Source organism: Colletotrichum spaethianum, assembly GCF_022836535.1.
Source record: "Colletotrichum spaethianum MAFF 239500 DNA, contig12, whole genome shotgun sequence".
In the NCBI taxonomy this organism is placed as follows: domain Eukaryota; kingdom Fungi; phylum Ascomycota; class Sordariomycetes; order Glomerellales; family Glomerellaceae; genus Colletotrichum; species Colletotrichum spaethianum.
Genome location: NW_026054782.1, coordinates 793,711 through 815,270, shown reverse-complemented (window position 1 = coordinate 815,270; position 21,560 = coordinate 793,711). Strand labels below are relative to the sequence as shown.

The following is a 21,560-nucleotide window of genomic DNA, read 5'->3' as shown; positions in this document are numbered from 1 at the left end:
TAACGGAATACGACACACCATCGTCGAACCCGCCCCAACATGGAGGACCAGCTGGTTTCGCTGCTGGCGAACACCCAGAGCTCCGAGCAGGGCCCCCGCCAGCAGGCCGAGATCGAGCTCAAGCACGCCCGCTCGAATCCGGCCTTCCCTACCTCGCTGGCCAACATCGCCAACCACAACTCCATCGACACGGCCATCCGCCAGGCCGCCCTGAGCACCCTGCGCCTCTTCATCGAGAGGAACTGGAGCCCCGAGGACCGAGACGCCAGCGAGCCCTCCGTCGAGATCTCCGATGCGGCGCGAGAGCAGCTGCGCAACACCCTGCTCGAGATCGCCCTCAGCAACGAGGACAAGAGGCTTGTGAAGATTGCGGCAAGGTATGGTGGTGCGCTTGTCTCTCTTTCCCTTCGGCATCCTCCAATTGGACGCCCCGCAGCAACACGCGTGCCGCGACTCACGGGAGTCCCGTGAAGAAAGAGCCGCCATGCTGACTTGACCTTCTCCCCCGTCTCTAGCTACGTTATCGGCAAGATTGCGTCCGCCGACTTCCCCGAACGATGGCCCAGCCTCCTGCCCACCGTCCTGGGCGTCATCCCCACAAGCACCGACGTACAACTCCACGGTGCCCTCCGAGTTCTGGGCGACATTATCGATGAGAGCCTGAGCGAGGACCAGTTCTTCACCATGGCCCGTGACATCGTCAAGGCCGTCACCGAGGTCGCCCTGAACGAGGGTCGCAAGCCCAACCTGCGCGCCCTCGCCATCTCCGTCTTCCGATCCTGCTTCGACCTCATGGATATCGTCAAGGAGGACCACATGAAGGAGGTCAAGAGCTTCGCCGAGGAGGCCCTTAAGGACTGGTACCCCTTCTTCGCCCAGGTCCTCAAGTCCCGCCTGCCCGACGCGCCCGCCGAGCTCACCAACGGCCAGCCCGACAGCTGGAACTCCATCGTTGCCATGAAGCTGCAGGTGGTCAAGACCCTCCTCAAGGTCAAGTCCGTCTTCCCCCACCTCCTCCTGCCGCACAGCACCAGCCTCTTCACCGCCGTCTGGGAGGAGCTGTCCCTGCTGCAGAAGCCGCACGAGGACCTCTACATCGGACACGAGGCCCAGGGCCGTCTCGAGGACGCCGACAGCCTGCCTTACACGCTGGATTTCCTGATCCTGGAGGAGCTCGACTTCCTGAACCAATGCTTCCGCGCACCTCCCGTCCAGGCGGAGCTCGAGGCCCAGCTGGCCGCCCATGCCTCGGCGCAGGAGACCCCCTGGATGGTCGACGTCATGAAGATGGTTGTCGGCTACTCGCGCATCAGCCGCGAGGAGGAGGAGCTGTGGGACATTGACTGCTCCCTGTACCTCGCCGAGGAGACCTCCGTTACCGCCAACTACACCGCCCGCACCGCTTCCGGCGACTTGCTCATTAAGCTCGGCGAGTGGTACAGCGAGAAGGCCGTCGAGGGGCTCTTTGGCTACACAAAGACCCTCTTCCCCGGCGACGGCTCTAACTGGAGGAGCCAGGAGGCGTCTCTTTACCTCTTCAACATGCTCCTGAGCGACTTCCAGGACATGGAGAAGCCCATCCCCGAGGCTCTCTCCGAGGCATACCTAGGACTCGTCGACTACGCCGTCAACCAGAACGAGCAGCCTTTGTTGAGAGCCCGCGGTTACCTCGTTGGCGGCACTCTGGCTAGGGGCTTCCAGACCCCGCCCGCTCTTCTCGACCGCATCATCCAGTGCATCACCTCGGAGGAGTCCGAGGTTGTCCAGGTTGCCTGCATCAAGGCGGTCGAGGGCTTCATCCGCTCTGGGAGAGTGACTGCCGACCGCCAGATCCCCATCATCAACGCCATCGCCCAGTACATGCAGAACAAGGACCCCGAGGAGATGGAGGACGCCGATGAGCTCCTCGTCACCCTTGCCGAGTCCCTGCGCGCCGCCATCAACATGGACACCAGGATCGTGCTTTCCCAGGATGTTCCCTCGGTCGACCTTCTCTTCATGGTTGCCAAGCTTGGCGCGTCCAACTTCCAGGCCACTATGCTGATTTGCGAGGCCTTTGAAGAGATCGTGCGCACCCTTTCCGACACGGCTTCCTACACTGCTCTCTGCGCCAAGATCTTGCCCACGTTGACTGCGGCCTTCAACACCGCCAACGTCACCCAGGACGACCCGCTCGTTACCGTGGCCACCGAACTACTCACCGCCCTTGTCGAGCACGGTTCGGAGCCCCTGCCCGCTGGTTTCGTCGCCGCCACGCTTCCTAAGCTGAACCGCCTGCTGATGGAGTCGAACGAGGGTGAGGTTCTGCGTCCCGGTGCCGAGTCTGTCAAGTACCTCCTGATGCACGACCACCACCAGGTCTTTGGATGGCACGACGAGAACAACCGCTCTGGTCTCGAGGTGTGCCTTCACATCATCGACCGTCTGTTGGGTCCTTCGGTCGAGGACAACTCTGCTTCGGAAGTCGGTGGTCTCGCCGCAGAGCTCGTCGAGAAGGCCGGCCAAGAGCGTCTCGGTCCCTTTTTGCCCCAACTGCTGCAGGCCGTTGCTACCAGGCTCGCGTCCGCCGAGGCTGCCCCTTTCATCCAGTCTCTGATACTTGTCTTTGCCCGTCTGTCGCTCGTTGGCGCCAGCGACGTTGTCGAGTTCCTGAGCCAGATCCAGATCCACGGCAACACGGGCCTGCAGGTTGTGATGAGCAAGTGGCTCGAGAACTCGGTCAGCTTTGCCGGTTACGACGAGATTCGTCAAAAGTGAGTGTTTCAGCCTTTCTGAGAAGGACACATGGAACTGACTCTCGTAGCGTCATTGCTTTGTCCAAGCTTTACTCTCTCAACGACCCCCGTCTTGCCCAGACTATGGTCAAGGGCGACCTGATTGTGAACAGCAGCAACGATGGCAGAATCATGACGCGCTCGCGTGCCAAAGCCAGTGAGTTTTCCCCGGCACCGATAGTCTCTTAGATAACTAACCCGGCGAACAGGCCCCGATCAATACACCGTTATCCCCGCCTCCCTGAAGATTCTCAAGGTCCTCATCGAAGAGCTCCTCTCCGCTTCAGGTGCCAACGCTGCCGCCAACGCCGCAGCAGTGGCGGCTGCAGCCGAGTTCGCCGACGAGGAGAACGAGGACGATGGCTGGGAAGATGAGCCTGAGACGCTTGACCTCAGCCTGGGCGGCACCAAGGCGGACCTGATGTCCTTCATCGAGGGCTCCGGCGCCCGACAGCGCGACGACGAGACGCAGGCCTACCTGACAGAGTTCTTCATGCGTGCGGCGCGCGAGAACGTGGCCAACTTCCAGGAGTGGTATGGTATGCTCACGGAGGAGGAGCGGGGCAAGCTCAATGAGCTCGCCAGCGCCGCGGGCCAGTAGGAAGGCGCTGCGGCCGAGCCGAGCGGTGAGGAATCTTCGACGGCGGCGTCGACGACGAGCATGGTTCAGCCGCAATTGCCGCCAAACTCCGCGCGAATGCGGAATTTGAGGAAGCAATTTTACTTTTAATGCGCGCGCACGCGTGCGTGTAAACCAAAACCCCCCTTCTCGTCAGCCTCTCCACGGAGTATATACAGCGTCCTGGTGTTTAAATGGGAAGCCTCCGGGTTGGCGATAAAGAAAAACCAAACGCAAAAAGGGGGCAGAGACGTCGCAACGGACAAATGATTGGAACGAAACTCTTGTAGATAGAATCTCTTAGAAGACGAACGGGACGGAAGACGAACAGGTGGCCCTCGGCCCTTGCAGTACGGTCGATGGCCTGGGCGGCGTGCGGAATGGGAGCAAGCTTGATACGTGGTGTGTATAGGTCCATCCACCGCGTGGGCGTCGGATAATGCTAGATGATGTATTGATTGCGAATGAGAGGACGCTCGGCCTGAGCTCATTGTTCCACTCACGACTGGGAGTCCGACTGTCGTTGATGTGAATGGAGTTGGCCCATGTTGAGCTTTAAGAGGGAGTAAGTGGCCTTTGGACTGCTTGAGATTGAACATGAGATTGAACCCGAGATTGAACACTAACGAGAAGGTTGGCACTGTGTCTGCCGGGCCCGATACGTCGTTTCTTAGCTGAGCCATCCTGGCTACGTTTCTGTAAGCCAGATGGTGGCGGCTCTGGCTCTGTGTCTGTTGTAGTGAAGATGCTCCTACGTGACTATGACTGCTAAGCACGCTGGAGGATCGATGCTTGCGTTCTCACGTGTGTCCAGCCCAGGGAGCGGAACCACTTGAGAAGAGGACATTGACTTTATCCACTCGGGAATGCCCTTGGCTTGCTACTTGATGCACACTTGATGCCATAGCAGTCGGGTGAAGTTGAACGTCCAACTGGATATCCTGAGGTATTTTCAAGTACTACTTGCCAGAACTAAGGTGCCATACAAAGTCGGGGGAGTCCATCCGGGCTCATGGCAATAACGCCATGCCGGCTCATCCGTGCCCAGGTGCGTCCTGGATCGCTTCCGCCGATCTAGGCCAAGATCACGCGGCTTCCCCAAGACACAGCCATCATTATTACCCTGGTGTCTTGGTCCACACCGCTACCAGCCCCTTCGGATAAGCCCTCTTGTGTAAATGAGACATGGCTATGTTACAAACTGAGAGACAGGGCCGCATGGCGGCCTCCAATCAGCGCCGTCGGTTGGCGCGTTGGTTGGAACATATGCAATATAGAGATGCATGCAGGGCGCGTTATCACACTCAACACGGGAGGCACAGTTCCTCGGGTCAACATATCCGCCCTCAACCCCGGTCTCTCGCATGCACCTCATTACTCGCCGACCACGAGGCTGGGCGGAACAAGAGACTGATGCTTGCTGGTACTTAACGCGCAGTCGTCTCCCCACAGCGCGGTACTTCGGTGCGTCTCTCCAAGCTCGCCATTCCCTGTGCTGCTCCAACGTGTACGCAAAATGACAACTGAACAATTGCAAACTGCCAAGGGGGATCCCTTCAACGTCTCGCCCGATGGACCAAACCCCGAGTTACCCGGCCCCAGGAGTCGGACTTCACGACGGGTCCCTTCGGGCAGGGTCACCAGAGGCAGAGGCAAAGCTGCAAAGGCGGCCCAGCTTGGTCCCGAATCGTCTCCGCTGATGCCAACCCAAACTGGCCTGACTCCCGAACAACAACCACGGGCGAGGAGCTCGTCGATCCAGCTCCCACCTCGGGCTGGCGAGACGCCGCCCGATGCGGACCGGTTCTGCCCCGAAGGACTCGAAGAGTCGGACGTGGAGGAGGTAGAAACGCCGACCAAGAAGCCTGTGCGTCGGACCCGGGCAAAGCCTTCGGCATCGGCCAGCCTTGCGGGGCCGTCGCCCCTCCGACGGACGGTCTTGGCTGGGTCTGATGTCGCCGACAATCGCGAAGAGACTGGAGCGGCGCGGCCGGCCCTCGGGCAATCCCACACCTCGCCAGTGACGCAGGATGAGACGGAGAGGAAGGGGCAGCGTCCGGTTGTAGCGGAGCGAAGCGCGAGCGACGCCGTCCCCTCCAAGAAGAAGCTTTCCGGGTTACAGCTTGACTGCGACATTGCAAATCTAATCAATCGCGGTCCTCCGAAAGAAAAGCAGGAGGACGAGAAGAAGAGGGACGGATGCGTCTACTTTTACAAAGTCAAACCAAGAGGTCGTGAGGTGCAATTGGTCAAGATCGGTCAGACCACACGGGATCGAGAGGGGCGTATGAAGCAGCACCAAGCACAATGCAGGCACCTCGAAATGGTCGGGCACCCCCAGGCGGTATCTGACGACTTTCCATTGTTTTCGTTCGCCGAAAAGTTGATCCACAAGGAGCTGCACAATTACCGATACCGATGGAAGTGTATCTGTGGCAGAAACCATAAGGAGTACTTCCAGGTCAGCGAGGATATCGCCGTCGAGGTGTTTGAACGGTGGCGGGACTTTTGCAAAAAGACGCCGTGGGACTCTAACGGAAATCTCTTACCCGAATGGCGCCAGAGGTTAAAGAACAGGCCCCCCTTCGGCGGCTCAGAGGGCGATTTTAATCACCGCCAGTTCGCTTTGCAATGGGCCATCTTTACTGTCCCGGGTGCCTTCGAAAACTTCTGGTCCGATATAATCCGGTCATGGAAGTCTGGGTTCCCGAATCGTTGGCAGATCGTTGCCATGGTAGAGTGTCTTACGGTCGTTTACCTCGCGCCATTCTCGCTCTGGGCGGGCGTATGGGGTTTAGTCGTCATATTCCTAGTTTTGGTTGATAAATTGGGCATAGAGAACTTGCATATAACAAAGTGCATATCTCGGCTCATGGAGGGTGGCATGCAGTCCTGGGTGCTGTGGCTCATGTCCATGAAAGACGAAGAAGTGACGGAAACCAAGGGCCTGACGCCGGAAGTCGGACCGGAGGAGGAGACATATCAACAGCTTGGAGGAGATGCTATCCCTGAGCAACGGGAACAGAGCGCTGTTGTGAACGATCAGGATCCGGTTGACATGGGAGAGCCCATGGACACTGAGCGCGATTTTGATAGTCGGGGGGTGACGGACGACGAGGACGGCGCAGATAGCGATACTCACTCGTCCAAAAGCCTTGAAGCGGCCTCTGCGCCGGACAAAGTCTCTGACAGACAGGTTTCCGTGGATCTACACGTTCAGAAAAGCTCGGGTGTGGAGGTGAAAACAGTAGTGATTGATCTTACGGGGCTGAACTCAGACTAGCCAGTCTTTCTAGCACGTTGGGAGTTTGGCTTTGGTGCGTCAAATTAATTCATTTAATTAAAAGTACGGTCCCCAAGACTGAGTGTTCCCAAAAGCTTACCAGTTAGCAGCTTTGTGTGCCTCACAATCCATTGCACGCTGTCATTCCAGATCAATCTACAGTATGCTTCTGAGGCGCTCCCCCGTTGAGCGATACTCTATTCGGCACACTCAAGTAAGTCGCTGCTCTGCGTCCTTCTTCAATGTCATTGATACTCTTGTTAGGGCTACTTTTTAGGAATGGTTTACTGTCTGCCTCAATGAGCGTAGCAGGCCATTCACCGGTGACACACGTTTTCTTGTAGACACGAGCCAATTATCCGAAAGAGTACCATCAATCATTATTAAGAAGCATCGAATGTCAGACTGGCATCTTCCTCATAAATATGTTCAGCTGGCATGTGAAACACGCCATAGTCGCTTCACCACTTTGGCAGAAGACAGTGCCTCAACAAGAGCCTCCTCCGACAATGTTACTACATTTTGTTCCCACCATATCCAGCAACTAGATAGCAAGCCTATGCTTGCTCAGAGCACATAACCGTGATATCAATAGAACAAACAATACCCCGGCCATCTCAACTTGGACACAGGCCGGCTCAGACTAAAGCAGCAACAACTCAATTTCACATATGGGTAGCCAGTAGCCGAAACTGGATCCGAATCCCGAAACCTGACATCTTTGCGGTTTAACGTGATAGAAGGAGACCAAATCACCTTAGATCCTGAGCATGTAGTGGGGAAAAAACCTGTCTCAAGAAGGTTTTGCATAGTGCTGACATGAGTGTGGTTGTAAACTGGCTATATTGGCCCTCGGCGTGCGCGGGTGAGGTCGGAATTGAGTCTGGGCCGGCAGCTGTGGGTCAGACATTTCCGTGGTCGGATCGGAAGCCAACTAGTTCGCGAACCCAGCCCGAGTCACGTCTTTCAACAAAGAGGCAGAGCGCGGGCAAGGGTCCGTTCCACTCATGGATCAAACGTTGAAATTCTTTAGCCCATTCAATCTGGCTTTCGGAAATGAGAGCCCAACGGAGCGGGTTCAGCCAGGGACACTCGCACGACTCTGGTCATACTCCGACATCTCCCCCACTGTCCCCCACGCAACATAATGCCTCAGCCGGGACGTTTTCTTCATCAACCATCAGGCAAGATGGCCGAGCGGTCTAAGGCGCTAGCTTCAGGTGCTAGTCAAGTAATTGGCGTGGGTTCGAATCCCACTCTTGTCACAGTAACTCGGATGCGCGAGCATCCCAATCTTTTGATTTTTTTTGTTGTTGATGCTTTGATGGAACTGGAGATGAGTGAGAGCGTGATGGGTTTTTTTTGCGTAATGTGGGGGGGGTTGCGACGGTAGCCGTTAGGTTTTGGCGATGGCGCCGGAGGTGGGGCTGCATTCTTCGCCAGATTTGATCCGAGGAGAACGATGGGGACGGTCTCCTTGACGTCAGTCCCATTGATTGTCAACGAAGAAACATGAGATGTCGGAAAGAAAGACTGTTACGCAGTATGTCCGAAATTTCATGGCACAGGCACAATGGGGAATGCTTTGCGGGTCAGAATCGAGTCTCACTATGTAGGATTTGAAGAAGTTATCCCGAGCCTATACCGAAATTGTCAAGTCCGCTCTAGAGACGGTCGATCAACTACCAAGCCTCCAAGTATGATCACGAAAGCACCTGACTACACCCACTATCACACTCCCGGTCTAAACAACCGCAGACATACACATAGAGCCAAAGCCAAAAGACACAGGAATCAACAGGCTTGAGACTCGGTCACACCTCGATCTCATCCAAAGACAGACGCACATGCACGCCAAGACAAAGCCAAACGCACCCAAGATGCACCGGGCAATGCAGGTAGGACCAACAACAGTTCTCGATATCGACACATACACGAACACACGCACACACATACAATATCCTGGCACAGATCCAAGAATCGTGCCAAGTGTAGGACAACCTACCGTTTTAAGCCACCATTCATAAGGGTTTAAGAGGAGGATGACGGGGACGGGGACGACCCCGGCTGCTGTTGGAGAGCCTCGACAAGCGCAGTGAGCTTGTCAATCTTGTCGTTGAGCTCCGAGATGCGCACCTCGACAGCGGAAGGCGCGTCAATCTCGTCGGCCTCTGCAGCACGGGTCTGAGGACGCGACGAGGGGTGCGAGCTGTGACGCTCCTCGGGGCGAGGAGACCTCCCGGGGCGGTACCCGGAAGACGGGCGGTTGGCCTGGAAGGCGCCCCGCAAGCGCTGCTTCGTAGCGCCCGTCGCGCCGCGCGGCCCCTTGAAGCCGGCGTACTCGTCGGGCATCACACGGCGGCGGATATTCTCGTACAGCTGGATGATGCCGACGATGGGGAGGTGGGTAGCCTTGAGGAGAAGGATGCGGCTGTGACGGAACTTGTCGTCGGAGGGGAGGAAGAGGCGCAGAGGCCTAAAGATGACGAGGGCGATGAGGTTGAAGGGCGGGTAGAAGTGCGTGAGTCGGTTGCTAGTCGAGGCCTCGAGCACGTAGACGCTGTACACGTAGAGATACTCCTCGCGGGCGTGGGTGATGACGCGGGAGAAGGAGTTGGACAGCATACCCGTCAGGGAACCCATCAGCAGGAAGGAGGAGAGGATGATGAAGATGATCATGAGAGGGGGGCCAAAGACCTTGTCGATGTCGTCCATGATCTCGATGCCGACGTACGAGGAGCCGAAGAAGATCTTTGTGAGGATCATGGTCATGTGGCCAAAGTTGTACGACTCTTGGCCGATGAGGGAGAAGGTCGTGAGGAAGCCGAGATAGATGATGACGACGAGAACCATGAACTTGACAAAGTCCTTGCCCATCTCCTTGAGACACGGAATCAGGGTGCCCCAGTAGGGCGACAAGCTGAGGAGGGAGAACACACGCGGGACCATGAAGAGGGCCTCGAGCGCGAAGACATTGAAGGCGGTGTCGGTTATCTTCATGTCGTGGTTGGCGATGCCAATGACCCCTGTGGCGTGTTAGTCTAGGGGCGAACGAGGGGGACCAGGCTCACTTACTGAGAACGGCAAAGGCGATACCGATGCCTATCATGATCATGTCGAAAAGATTCCAGACGTCGGTCGCATAGAAGATGGTTCCGGCATCGGCCCATTCGCTGAGCTCATCGTACAGGAAAGCAGCCAGCCAGATGTACAGGATGATCTCGTTGTGGGTGATGCGTTCAGTGTTCTGCTCGACAAGGACGGAGTAGTATAGGCACAGGAAGATGAAGAAGAAGAAGGCCTCCCAGGCTTTGAGGTACTTGGGGACCCTCAGGCGCGAGAAGACGTCAGTCGTGTGGGCATTGTAGAAGCGAGGCTTCTTCTCGGCATGGACGGAGAGGCTGTCCCAGAAGATGATGTCGCCGTTCCAGATGCCCGTGACGATCTTCTGCACGACGTGCTGGCTGAGGAAGCGCTTGGCGTCGGCGACGGCCGCGATCTCGAGGGCGTTGAGGTTGGTGAAGGGCGACGTCGGGTCGTCGTCGTCCTCCTCTTCCTGGTCAGCATGCATGCTCATTGTGAGCCTGGAAAGAGACGACAAGAGCTGATAGCGCTTGGCGCTGCTTCCGGGGCGGATGGAGGCGCGGCGGCTGCCTTGGTTGGACCAGCTGCCACCAGACAGCAGAGGAGAGTTTTCATTGCTCTCTAGATCGGCGTTTGGCGGCGGCGTGGGCGGCTGCTTGGGGTCGGGAATCTCATAGAGGCAGAAGTCGACAGCCTCACGCTCCGACAGGCGAGTGAGGAATCGCCAGGCGACGATCTCGCAGGCATTGGCGCGGGCTTCGCAGAGACCCTTGTTGGATTCGGACTCGTCAACGGCATAGTGCCATTTGAGAGCGCTGCAAATGTGTCAGAGGCTTCTTCCATAACGTAATCTCCCAAATGGTCTGAGACAGAGGAGAGACAGCGGGGGGGCGACGTGAGTCCAAGGCAGGGACAACTTACAGGAGCGCGTTCACAATGGCAGGATTGGTGCAAGTGGCGTTGAGGTGGTCAACCAAGACTCGCAACGGCTCACCGGCCGCAGTCGTGCGCAGCTGCTCAAAGGTGCTCGGCAGCACAATGACATCGACGAAGTATCTGGTAGGGAATCATCAGTACATCGGCCTCAGCGTACGCTCCATCCGGACCTTTCGCGCGGGTTCGCTCTGGGTACGAGACGGGCCGTTCCCGAAACTTACACGGAGAGCTTCTTGACTACATCTCGAAAGTTGTCGTCCGTGTCGATGTCGGGCAGCTCCAAGGTGTCGAAGTGCATGGACACGGGGCTCAGGTCCCGGGACTTGGGCAGCTTCTTGGACTTGACGCGGATAGGCATTCTTGCGGATGCTTGTTTCGCGTGCAGCGTGCAGCAGACAGCTCGGACTGGCCAATGGTTTGGAAGAGAAGGGCAACGTAATTGCTCCTTCGGGTGGTCAGCAAATTGGCGATGGTAAGCAAATCGACGGGCGCGCCGCGTAATTGCGTTGCTTGCAGCCGGAAGCGAAGCGACAGCACACGGTACACGCTCTTGTCAGCCAGGGGCAGTAAGAAGCGGTAAACAGAAAAGAAGGATTCCGAGCCTCAGGACCCCGACGACGAGATAGCTCTTGCTGCTGCTGCTGCTGCTGCTGCGGCGGCTCGCTGAACAGGGGTAAAGTGGATACCGTTTTACTGGAAACGAGGAACTAAATGGGGCCACCGCGGGGTCGGATCAACTGACTACGATTGGCCCGTGCTCCCATCTTTGTCAGTTTGGGTTTAGCGCCTCGAGGTTGGACCTGGCTTAGCTCATGAGGAAAAAAAAAGCTTCGCTCATTCGGATTTCGAGTCTCACTCACTCACTCACTGGCTGCTGTGCCGTGTGGTGGTTAAAAATCCTGCTTACACGGCATTCGGCGGGTGCGCCCACCCTCATCATCTTAAGAGGATGCGACCTCAAATGAGAGATGATGTCTTTGGAAAACGTGGGCCTCGGCCCATTTTGAGCAGATCGCAGATTCTGTCAGGTCTGGGCATCTCGCGCTTTGCGCCAAGCCCGTCCATTCTTACATTACGTTTTTGTGGCATTTGTGATGGAGTCTTCTCGCCAGGCCAAACCTAGCATTCAATCATCCAGTCGCAGCTCACAAAACAAACCGATTAGGCAAGTTGAGGCGTCGGGTACCCACTGAAAGGACTCGACCTCGTTTTCGCGATGCACCATTCTTGGTCCGGCATGTGAGAACTCGGTCAAATCTTGAGCTCATCATAAATCACTGTCAACCCCAGAGTCACCGCAACCCAGGACGGGACACGTCATGATGCAATGATAAGTCGCAGTTCGTGACATGTTTCTAACCACAGGGCTGGCTGGGCTTTCAGAAAGAACTATGGTATTTCGCCCGGCTCGGTTGGGACTTTAAACGCTGGTCCAATGCCTGCCTAGCGTTTGTTCTCGAAGGATTCGGGGGCTTTGGTTCAGTGACGCGGCGGTGTCTTGACAGCCCACGACGAGGCACCTATACGAATGCTGCAGAGCTGAGCCTCCTCGCCTTACGTTCGCGATGTTGACCCGTGGTTTCCGGGAGCGCGTCAGTTGGAATGCGAATATAACATCGCCAACTTCAGACGCGAGTTCGGACGAAATGAGACAAGCCCAACACCAAACCTTTAAGCAACCATGGCTACTCTATCGTCAAACCCAACGCCGACGACTGGTTCAATCGCCAGTGCCACTTCGTCCGAATCACGCCCGTCATGCATGACGGCGGTGCCGGGCAAGTACGGGAGCGTACCAATTGACGCATGTAACTCCTACTATTTCTTCGATCCCAGCTTCGAAGGCAACATGGCTTTTGCGGTGATCTTTGGATTATCCCTGGTCGCACACGTCGTTCAAGCTATCGTCCACAAGAAGGTGAGCGAAGCCGGCCACTGAGCTTACTGGCCCCAGCTGACCCCCCCGCCAGAGGTTTTGCTGGGTGGTTTGCGTGGGCGCATCGTGGGAAATAACGGCCTTCATTCTCCGAACGCTTGGCTCCAGAAACCAGCAGCAGATTGGGTACCAGATCGGAGGACAGCTCTTGTTTCTTCTCGCACCGCTATGTCGGTTTCACCTCGTCATATGTTCCCCGAGCTAAGTCGAGCTGACACCTGCCTACCAGGGATCAATGCCTTCGCCTACATGCTATCGGCCAGGCTGGTGTACTTTGTCCTCCCTGACCAAAAGGTGGTTGGCATCAAAGCCTTAGCGCTCACCAAAATCTTTGTCACCATAGATGTCCTCTGCTTCCTGGTCCAGGCGGCTGGCGGCGTGATCATGTCCAACACGGAGGTCTCTCCGGACGACCCCATATTGCGGACTGGTCAGCAGGTGTACATGGCCGGCTGTGGGCTGCAGCTCGCCTTCATCGTCGTCTTCTGCGGGCTGATGGGTCGCTTCTATGTAAAGATGCAGCGGGCGCAGAGGCTTGACCTCGACGTGAAACGGATCAAGGCCATGGTGTGGGTGATGTACGTGGTCTTGGTTCTCATCATTGTAGGTTTTGCGGCTTTTCCCTTTCCCTTTTGCATCCCTGCATGACGTGGAGCCAGTTTGTCAAAGAGAGAGGGGGATGAACGGAACCGAGCTGACATTCGCGCAGATCCGGATCATCTTTCGGCTGGTTGAGTTCGGACCCGGGGCGAACAGTGATAACCCCATCCTCACCAACGAGAACTACGCGTTTGGGCTCGACGCACTGCCCATGGTGCTTGCGCTCGTGCTGCTCAATGCCATGCACCCGGGCATCGTGCTGAGGGGGGAGAACAGCGAGTTCCCCAGGCTGTCGAGGAAAGAAAAGAAACAGATGAAGCTGGAGAGGAAGGCTGCCAAAAAAGAGTCCAAGCTGGCTAAAAAGGCAGAGAAGATGAAGAGGAAGAAAGGGATGGCGGTTGACAGTGACGAATGTGTCACCATGGATGAGAGGCCACTGGCGATGGATCGGCATGACAGCGATGACAGGACCGGTGCCACCAGGAGGGACCATGTTTAGAAGCTAGACATATCACCCCCTCGAGTTTGCGTGCGATCTCCGTACTATCATCGTGTATTGTTAGAGCCCAGCTCAGACGTTTTGTCACTTAAGGCGGCCTGTGTTACGTCCGAGGGTAAGACCTTAGTCTTACCTGCATTGACCCAGTCAACCAAGTCGGGCCATTCGACGGTTCATCATGAAACACCACGGCGTTGCTTTTCCAGCGAAATGCGTGCATTGGATAGCTACATTGCGGATGCAGACGCCGGCATTCGCAGGTTAGGTCAATTGGAAAAGTGGGCAATTGGAACAGCGGGGGGGAGGCATGTTCATCGCAGGTTGGGATGAGAATCCTACATTGCCTTTTCCTCGTGATGAACCGGACCCTGGTTGCCTGATTCGATGGCATCGCCACGGGGGACCCACCCGGACCGAGAGCCACTGTTAGCGCGGGTTTAAAAAAAGCAGTCCGACTGCCGCTAGCGGGACACGGCATGGCACACTGTGACACTGTGCGGAAGCGTCGAAATACAACAGTAAAACAGTGCGAATGCTAGCATGTAATGTCCGGAGGATCTGCCTCGGTGGAGGCAGCGCAAACAAGCGAGGACGACGCGCCTCGCCGGCCCCTGTCTCTGGCGCAAACTCTCTTCCCTCCAAGTCCTTCCCTCCGTTGGGTCACAGCTCCTCCAATATCGCCATCGAACAAGTTCCTTCTACAAGGTCCTCTCATCCTTGTCGACCTCGGACCTGAACCAACGCGTCAGTGGCAGTTTTGACATATTGGGCGTCCAGAGAAGTAGAAGTCACGGCGCCCCCAAGACAAATAAAGCCTCCAAAGATACGTGGAACCGCGGCGAAAGAAGGCTTCGGCTTCCAGCAGAGGAGAGAAGCCCGGCTTGGGTGGCTTTGGGGCAGAAGCTGCCTTGTGCCTGTATCAGCTCATGCAGAGCGCGCGGGAGCCATGCGCGCAGCAGCCTGCGTCCAACGGAGCAACGGGGGGGGGCCATTACTCGATCGCGAACCTGCCCTTAGCTGGCCTCTCGTCATGTCTTACATCGTGCGTCCAGGATCAGCTTTAGGCCAGGCCAGTCGATGCGTGAACTCGCTCGGCCGGCAGGTGGACGGAGAGGACTGGAAAAGTTTCCATACTCATTTCTCGCATCTGTCTGTTTCTCTTTCTTGACGTGGCCTGGATCCACTAACACAACGCTCACCGGCACCGAACCTTCTCCATCGTCTGCTGCCTATGCCCTACTCCCAGGTTCTCAGATCGCACAGACTGGTCTCGGGCGGGTGTGCCTTATCGCCACAGCACACGGCAGGATGTCTCCAACGATCCCAAGAGATCTTCAGACCCCTCGGCCACGCCCCGAGCGGTGCGAGCCTGCAGCCGTGTTCCGATGGTAGAGCAGTGCTTTTGTTCCTGAATCCAGGGGGGGACCTTTTTCTGGACTCTGGTAAAAGGCGCATGCTTATGACGGAAGGATGCTTGAAACGCAGCTCCCCAATCAGCATCAGCCTTGTTGGTGTCGCCTCCCCCCGGAGCCCGGAGGATGACACCCCCTCCACATGGTCCCTGGCCGACCTAAATTGCACCTCGTCGCCCAATTCCCTGCCTGGATCGGTTTCTTCTCTTTGTTCTTTTCCTTCTGCCTGTCCTGTTCCCTTAGACTACGCATTTCCTATCTCTTTTTACTTGTCTCGTTTGTTCTCTGTACTATTCTTAATGTTGTGAAGTAACAGAGCACCATCATCATCGCAACTCACTACAGTGTCATCGACGTTGCGACTTGGAACGGGTCGAAAGGAGATAGGGACCGAGCAGGAAGTCGAATTGGGCAAGCAGCCCCTCCAGCTTCACAATGTTGTTTAGCGACTGCTTCATGCGCTTGCCGCCCACGACGGCGGTTCTGCTTCTCAGCAGTGTCTTCACTCTCACCGAGGCCGGCGCTCTTCCTCGCCAGACACAAGCACACATTGCCCTACGGACACTAGACGTTCGTGACTGGCCACTGGCCACGCCAGCACCATGGCTCGGCATGATGAGGAGGCAGGAAGACAGCAGCACGAACACCATCTGCGGCTACGTCGGTGGTGACCCGAACCTTCCCGCGACATGTTCCGCCGGATCTCATTGCGCCATGGACGCCTCCGCCTCCGCCGTCGGCTGCTGCCCGAACGGCGCCGCCTGCACGACGGGCGTCTATACCAGCTGCGTCGACGACAGCAGCCCGACCCAAACAGCATCGGACCCGTACATATTTACATGCCAGGGATCCAACGTGTGCTACCGCAACTCCTTTGAGGGAGGCGCCTACCAGTATGGATGTGGTTCGACAACCCAGGGTAACACTGTGTACCCCACCGCTTCGGGACTCAGCACAACGGTCTCGATCACCGAGATCTCGGGCCTCGTCACAAGAGCGGCGACGTCATCGTCGACCAGCTCTTCCAGCAGCTCGAGCACTTCGTCGACAACCTCCACTACCAGTTCGAGTTCATCGCAAACCAGCTCTAGCTCTTCGACAAGCTCAACCTCAAGGTCGTCGACAACGGAATCAGCGATGCCCACCGCCGAAGCTTCCTCCCCGCCTTCTTCCGCCGCTGGCCCGCCGCCCGGCGCGGCCGCGGCGCTAAGACGCCACGGTGGCATCATCGGCGGTGTCATTGGCGGTGCTGCCGTCTTCGTCGCCATTGTCTCGATGGCTCTCTGGATGCGCAAGCGCAAGCGCGGTAACCAGCGTCACGGACCTGGTGTTGGCAAGGGCCCGACCTATGTGTAAGCTTGACCTTGTGCCAAACCTGGTGGAGACCAGATACTAACTGACCATCTAGTCCGGAGCCCAACTCCAAGGAGTTTGCTCCCGTCCCTGGCGGCGAGATGATGTTTGATCAGGCAGGCTACGGGCACCCATCCATGATGCCCGGCGCCCACGGCACGACCACCTCCATCTCGGGAGGCAAAGCCGCCACCACACCGCCGTCGTCCGCTCCCGGGGCTATAACCCTGCCAGCGGTGCTTCCGCGTCAGGATCCCGGTCTAACGGTGCCGACACCCCGCTGACCCAACAGAACGAAATCGACGAGTTCTCGCAGGGCTACCACGACGCCGTCACCCCCGGGCATGAAGAGCACCGCGCAACAAGTTCGGGAAGCAACACTGGCGGGAATCCCTATGGCGCCGGCGCCGGGGCGAATTCCGAGCAGCAGGCCGATGTAGCGGACGAAAGGCCGCTGTGGCAGCAGAACCGCAGGCAAAGTCGGAACCTGAGTTGGATGTGAGATGAAGCAACGCATGGGCAGGGCGGGCTGAGGCTCCGGATAATTTCGGACCAGGCTTGGTGTTTTGGAGTTGGTAGATTGTTGACATCGGCACAAACGACGGTGGCCATTGGTGCCCTCCGGTAGATTTGGAGTTGGTTTGCTCCTGATGACGCACAAAGTCTGTATTCAGCATATAACATTTCTATGTCTGATACCCTTTTTACGCACGCTGGAAGCATTCGCTGTTGTGTAATGTCTTCGTACGTTTGGGCTCGAAAGAAGCCCCTTGCTATGCCCCCAGTCCTGGTACTACTTGCTGTGGGATTGGCATATTTTGTTCGCCCGCCCAGCGGTGTTCTTTTATACTAAACTCTTACAAGCCGTAGATGATTTTCTTGACGACACCCTGGTCGACATTGGCGCCGCATAGGAGAATAACGCTCGTCTGGCCCGCCACCTCCTCTGCAACCTTCTCAAACCCCGCAGTAGCCAGTGCCGCAGACCCTTCCACAATCATGTTCTCCTCGAACGCCATCTTCCTCATGGCCGCGGCAATCTCGTCCTCGCTGCACTCTACAACACGATCAACCACCGCAGACGCCAACGGCAGCGTGATCGAGTCTTCGTCCATGCCACCAGCCACGGCCTCTGCCAACGTAGGCAGATGCTCCGTCTCGATAACCTTCCCTACCGCCATTGACTCGGCCAGGGTCTTTGAGTTGGTCGCAGCGATGCCGTAGATTTTTGTTCTGGGACTGAAGGCTTTGAGGACGGCCCCGATACCGCTGATGAGGCCGCCGCCCCCATGGAGATGAAGACGTTGTCGACGCCGTCGCACTGCTCAAGGATCTCCAGGCCAATCGTGCCCTGCCCCGCGACGATGAGCGGGTCGTTGTAAGGCGAGATGTAGACGTACTCCCCCGACGCCGCAAGCTGCTGGGCGTGCTGCTCCGCCAGCCCCGTCTCCGCGCCGTGGAGGATCGTGATGGCGCCGTAGGACTTGATATTCTCCAGCTTCGCAGGGAATACCGTCTCGGGCAACACGACGGTCAAGTCCCGGCCGAGCGCTCGGGCCGCGCAGGCGGCGCCGATGCCGTGGTTGCCAGAGGACGCCGTGATCAGCTTCTTCTTGTCTGCAGCCGGCTGGGCCGAGACCTTGGAGGTGGCGCCGCGGAGCTTGAAGGAGCCTGTGAGCTGGAAATTTTCGGCCTTGAAGAGGACTTTGGCGTTGGTGGCGCGGCCGGTTTGGCGGGCGGGGACGAGGGGTGTCTGGTAGACGTGCGCGCGGATGCGGGTGCGGGCTTGCACGGCGCTGGCGGCTACTTCGTGGATGGAGAGGGTCATTGTGGCGATGCGTTTATTGGACGAGAGCGACGTGGGGAGTGGTTTCTTCAATGGGAAAATACTTTTGGTTGGTGTTGTGGCAAGTATCTTTTATACATACTTCCTTCACGTACAAGTAGTTGTATGCTTGATGGGCATTGGCGTTATCTGTAACTGGTGTACGCCCTACCAATGACCTGCGGGTCGGCCCCCCACCGAAAAGGCTAAAAGCCTGATTGGCCTGGACGAGTTCGCATCTGCATTTGCATCTACGCCGTCTGCGTGCGCCCAGCATTACCGTAACTCCGCTCCCAAAAGCTGTAGCCCGGCGCCGAAACTGCCATCGTTCGGGGCCACTAAAGCCGGCATTGGGGGCGGCAGGGGCGGACCTGCTGATACCCACACCGCCAGATGAAGGGCCCACTGATGCCGTCCGTCCCTCCGAGCCGGAGCCGAACCATCATTACACTTTGGGTCAAGCTTTCGGTGACAGCAGCATGTGACGAACATTCCGGCCAGGGTCGATTCGACCGCAGCCTATTTGGACGTCACGCTACGCGATTTACTTTGTTGGTATACGAGGATCGTTAAGGTTGATGCTCTCCCGCTGCCTTGGAGACCAGATTGGCAGCAGGCATTGGCCTGATTGGCTGCAATCTTCTCACGACAACATATACACAAGTTTTTGGGTAGCAACCATAGGAAGCGATAAGGTATGATTAGACGGTCGTTGCCCGCACAGCAATTGGTGCACGGCTCTTGTGCATCCTGACCATGGTGTCCGGTCGGGCAAGATTGGCAATCTGGGGAAAGGAGAGACTTTGGACAACGATCAGGACCCCTATTCAGCGGGCGGTGAAGACTTTTCTCTCCTACTTCGTGGCCTCAACTGCCTTGGCATTGCATCGCCGCAGGGGTGTCTCAACCCATCCAGGACCTCTTCAGCCAGTCCCGTGCAACGTGGTCCCCTTTTTATCAGTGCCCCCCCCTGCAGAAACCGTCCGTAAAAGCGGGGTGTTTTGCGGTGTCCGAGAAACGCGCTGCAATCTGTCTAGACCTGGACCCGACCCCAGCCCCGACCCGCTCGTTGGTCGCATTGCAGCTGCTCAGCTTTAAATCTGTCCACACCTCCAAAACTCCAAACATCTCCATCCCGCACCACACTGCACGACCCGTGGGACAAAAAAGGAGCTGCGCGATATAGACACCGCAGCTTGCTACCAACCACAACAAGGCAAACCGCCCACCATGGCCTTCGAGAAGCGCCAGCAGGGCGCCGAGCTCGAGACTGATATCACTTTCATCGCGACCCCTGCGGCCCAGCCCTCCAAGTTCAAGACGAACGAGGACTGCGGTGTCAAGACCACCAACGTGAGCACCGAACCCCCTTTTTTTTTGACGTCAGCCGGGCGAGTTGTTGCGGCTCGATGTCAATTGGCCTCACCGTGACCCGGATGAACCCAAGCTAACACCTCTCTTGCAGTACCCTGCTATCAACAACCCTCCTCTCCCCGCCGAAGGCCCCGGCAATGAGTCCTTCTCCAACTACTTCCTCGGAGCTGTCCTCTTGGGCGTCCCTCTCTGGATCACCCGCGTCTTCGGCGGCGGTCTGAAGACCTTCATCTTCTTCTTCGTCCTCTTCGTCGTTCCCCTCCTCGTCGGCTTCTGGTTCCTCTCCACGAGGCTCGCCCCGCGCATCAACGACAAGGCCAAGCTCCCCGGCCGCCCCGTCGAGCACTACATCACCTTCAAGAACCAGGAGGACCGCCAGCGATGGAGCGGCCGCAACAAGATCCCCATCCAGACGTTTGCTGAGATGTACACCGAGGGTCTTGTCGACGTCAACGGCGACCTCCTCGACGCGCTCGAGTACCGCCACGACTGGTCCAACTTTGCCTTCACCTGGTCTCTCTTCTACTTCATCTTCTTCGAGTTCGCCCCCGACGTGCTCTTCCACTCGCGCCAGCAGGACGAGGACCAGATCCGTCCCACCTACGACAAGGGCAACGACCACTACTCGTACTTCCTCGGCCCCCGCATGGTCTACACCAGCGGTATCTTCTCCGACATCAACCGTGAGGAGACCCTCGAGGAGATGCAGGACAACAAGCTGGCCATTGTTTGCGAGAAGCTCGCTCTCAAGGAGGGCGAGACCATGCTGGACATTGGCTGCGGATGGGGCACCCTCGCCAAGTTCGCCAGTGTCAACTACGGCGCTCAGGTCACCGGAGCCACCATCGCCAGCAACCAGGCCGCCTGGGGCAACGACGCCCTCCGCCGCGCCGGCGTCCCCGAGACCCAGAGCAGAATCCTCTGCATGGACTACCGCGACATCCCCACCAAGAAGTTCAACAAGATCTCCCAGATTGAGATGGGCGAGCACGTTGGTATCCGCAGACTCACCACCTTCTTCCGCCAGTGCTACGACATGCTCGAGGACGACGGCGCCATGTACGTCCAGCTCTCTGGCCTGCGCAAGGCCTGGCAGTACGAGGACTTCATCTGGGGTCTGTACCTGAACAAGCACATCTTCCCCGGCGCCGACGCTTCCACCCCGCTTGCCAACTACGTCAGCTGCCTCGAGAGCGCCGGCTGGGAGATTAAGAGGTAGGCAACACAAAATCACCACCCGCGTAGGGACAAAGAGACTGACACACAAATAGCATCGACACCGTCGGCGTCCACTACTCCGGCACCCTCTGGCGCTGGTACCGTAACTGGCTCGGCAACTCCGAGACCGTCAACGCCAAGTACGGCCAGAAGTGGTACCGTATCTGGGAGCTCTTCCTGGCCTGGTCCGTCATCGCCTCCCGCCAGGGCAGCGCCACCTGCTACCAGATGGTCGTCGTCAAGAACCTGAACGCCAACCACCGCATCGAAGGCGTCGCCTCCCAGTACGGTCTGTCCGGCGCCCTCGCCGCGGCCAAGGCTGCTGGCAAGGCGGCCTTCCCCCGATAAACGCGCACGCATATGCGCGTTCATCTGCGGAAGACGGCTGGCTACATGTGGTCATGAATGGAATGAATGACCCCTTCTTTCCACGGCGGCCCGGGGGGCTCCTTTGTTGCTTTCTCGGGTGGGCCGACTGGGGGGTGGGGGACGGGCTTTTCACGTTTGTCATAATACGAGGTCGGGGCTTTTGAAAAGTTTTGATCGATACACAAGGCTAGATAGAGACTGCGCGGAAGGGGCTTTCCGTGCTGCGTTGCTAGAGCCCGGTTCATCACTGGGTTTAGAATTTAGGGGAAGAAAGACTA

At 57.5% G+C, this 21,560-nt stretch overlaps 7 protein-coding genes and 1 non-coding gene across 8 annotated transcripts; 6 read left to right on the top strand and 2 right to left on the bottom strand.

Annotated features, from left to right (window-relative positions):
• Nucleotides 1-39: 39 nt before the first annotated feature.
• ColSpa_05553 (importin subunit beta-5) lies at nucleotides 40-3,375 on the top strand (the record flags this gene model as incomplete). Its single annotated transcript, XM_049271765.1, has 4 exons — nucleotides 40-377; nucleotides 516-2,753; nucleotides 2,804-2,931; nucleotides 2,984-3,375. 4 exons carry the CDS (start codon nucleotides 40-42, stop codon nucleotides 3,373-3,375), a joined length of 3,096 nt encoding a protein of 1,031 aa, XP_049127722.1.
• Nucleotides 3,376-4,909: 1,534 nt separating this feature from the next.
• ColSpa_05552 (uncharacterized protein) lies at nucleotides 4,910-6,676 on the top strand (the record flags this gene model as incomplete). Its single annotated transcript, XM_049271764.1, has 1 exon — nucleotides 4,910-6,676. The coding sequence occupies one exon, from the start codon at nucleotides 4,910-4,912 to the stop codon at nucleotides 6,674-6,676; it is 1,767 nt and encodes a 588-aa protein (XP_049127721.1).
• Nucleotides 6,677-7,859: 1,183 nt separating this feature from the next.
• On the top strand, nucleotides 7,860-7,941 carry ColSpa_tRNA_148. The gene has a single exon. It is a non-coding gene; the product is annotated as a tRNA-Leu (tRNA).
• A 766-nt stretch (nucleotides 7,942-8,707) lies between these two features.
• ColSpa_05551 (calcium channel YVC1) lies at nucleotides 8,708-11,054 on the bottom strand (the record flags this gene model as incomplete). The annotated part of the gene is made up of 4 exons (XM_049271763.1): nucleotides 8,708-9,702; nucleotides 9,752-10,575; nucleotides 10,682-10,816; nucleotides 10,918-11,054. 4 exons carry the CDS (start codon nucleotides 11,052-11,054, stop codon nucleotides 8,708-8,710), a joined length of 2,091 nt encoding a protein of 696 aa, XP_049127720.1.
• A 1,323-nt stretch (nucleotides 11,055-12,377) lies between these two features.
• ColSpa_05550 (putative lipoate-protein ligase A) lies at nucleotides 12,378-13,731 on the top strand (the record flags this gene model as incomplete). The annotated part of the gene is made up of 4 exons (XM_049271762.1): nucleotides 12,378-12,614; nucleotides 12,667-12,802; nucleotides 12,862-13,235; nucleotides 13,342-13,731. 4 exons carry the CDS (start codon nucleotides 12,378-12,380, stop codon nucleotides 13,729-13,731), a joined length of 1,137 nt encoding a protein of 378 aa, XP_049127719.1.
• Nucleotides 13,732-15,578: 1,847 nt separating this feature from the next.
• ColSpa_05549 (uncharacterized protein) lies at nucleotides 15,579-16,998 on the top strand (the record flags this gene model as incomplete). Its single annotated transcript, XM_049271761.1, has 3 exons — nucleotides 15,579-16,495; nucleotides 16,552-16,732; nucleotides 16,789-16,998. The coding sequence occupies 3 exons, from the start codon at nucleotides 15,579-15,581 to the stop codon at nucleotides 16,996-16,998; spliced, it is 1,308 nt and encodes a 435-aa protein (XP_049127718.1).
• Nucleotides 16,999-17,353: 355 nt separating this feature from the next.
• On the bottom strand, nucleotides 17,354-18,324 carry ColSpa_05548 (putative threonine--tRNA ligase, mitochondrial; the record flags this gene model as incomplete). The annotated part of the gene is made up of 2 exons (XM_049271760.1): nucleotides 17,354-17,729; nucleotides 17,753-18,324. The coding sequence occupies 2 exons, from the start codon at nucleotides 18,322-18,324 to the stop codon at nucleotides 17,354-17,356; spliced, it is 948 nt and encodes a 315-aa protein (XP_049127717.1).
• Nucleotides 18,325-19,551: 1,227 nt separating this feature from the next.
• On the top strand, nucleotides 19,552-21,261 carry ColSpa_05547 (sphingolipid delta(4)-desaturase; the record flags this gene model as incomplete). The annotated part of the gene is made up of 3 exons (XM_049271759.1): nucleotides 19,552-19,674; nucleotides 19,709-20,910; nucleotides 20,967-21,261. 3 exons carry the CDS (start codon nucleotides 19,552-19,554, stop codon nucleotides 21,259-21,261), a joined length of 1,620 nt encoding a protein of 539 aa, XP_049127716.1.
• Between the last annotated feature and the right edge of the window lie 299 nt (nucleotides 21,262-21,560).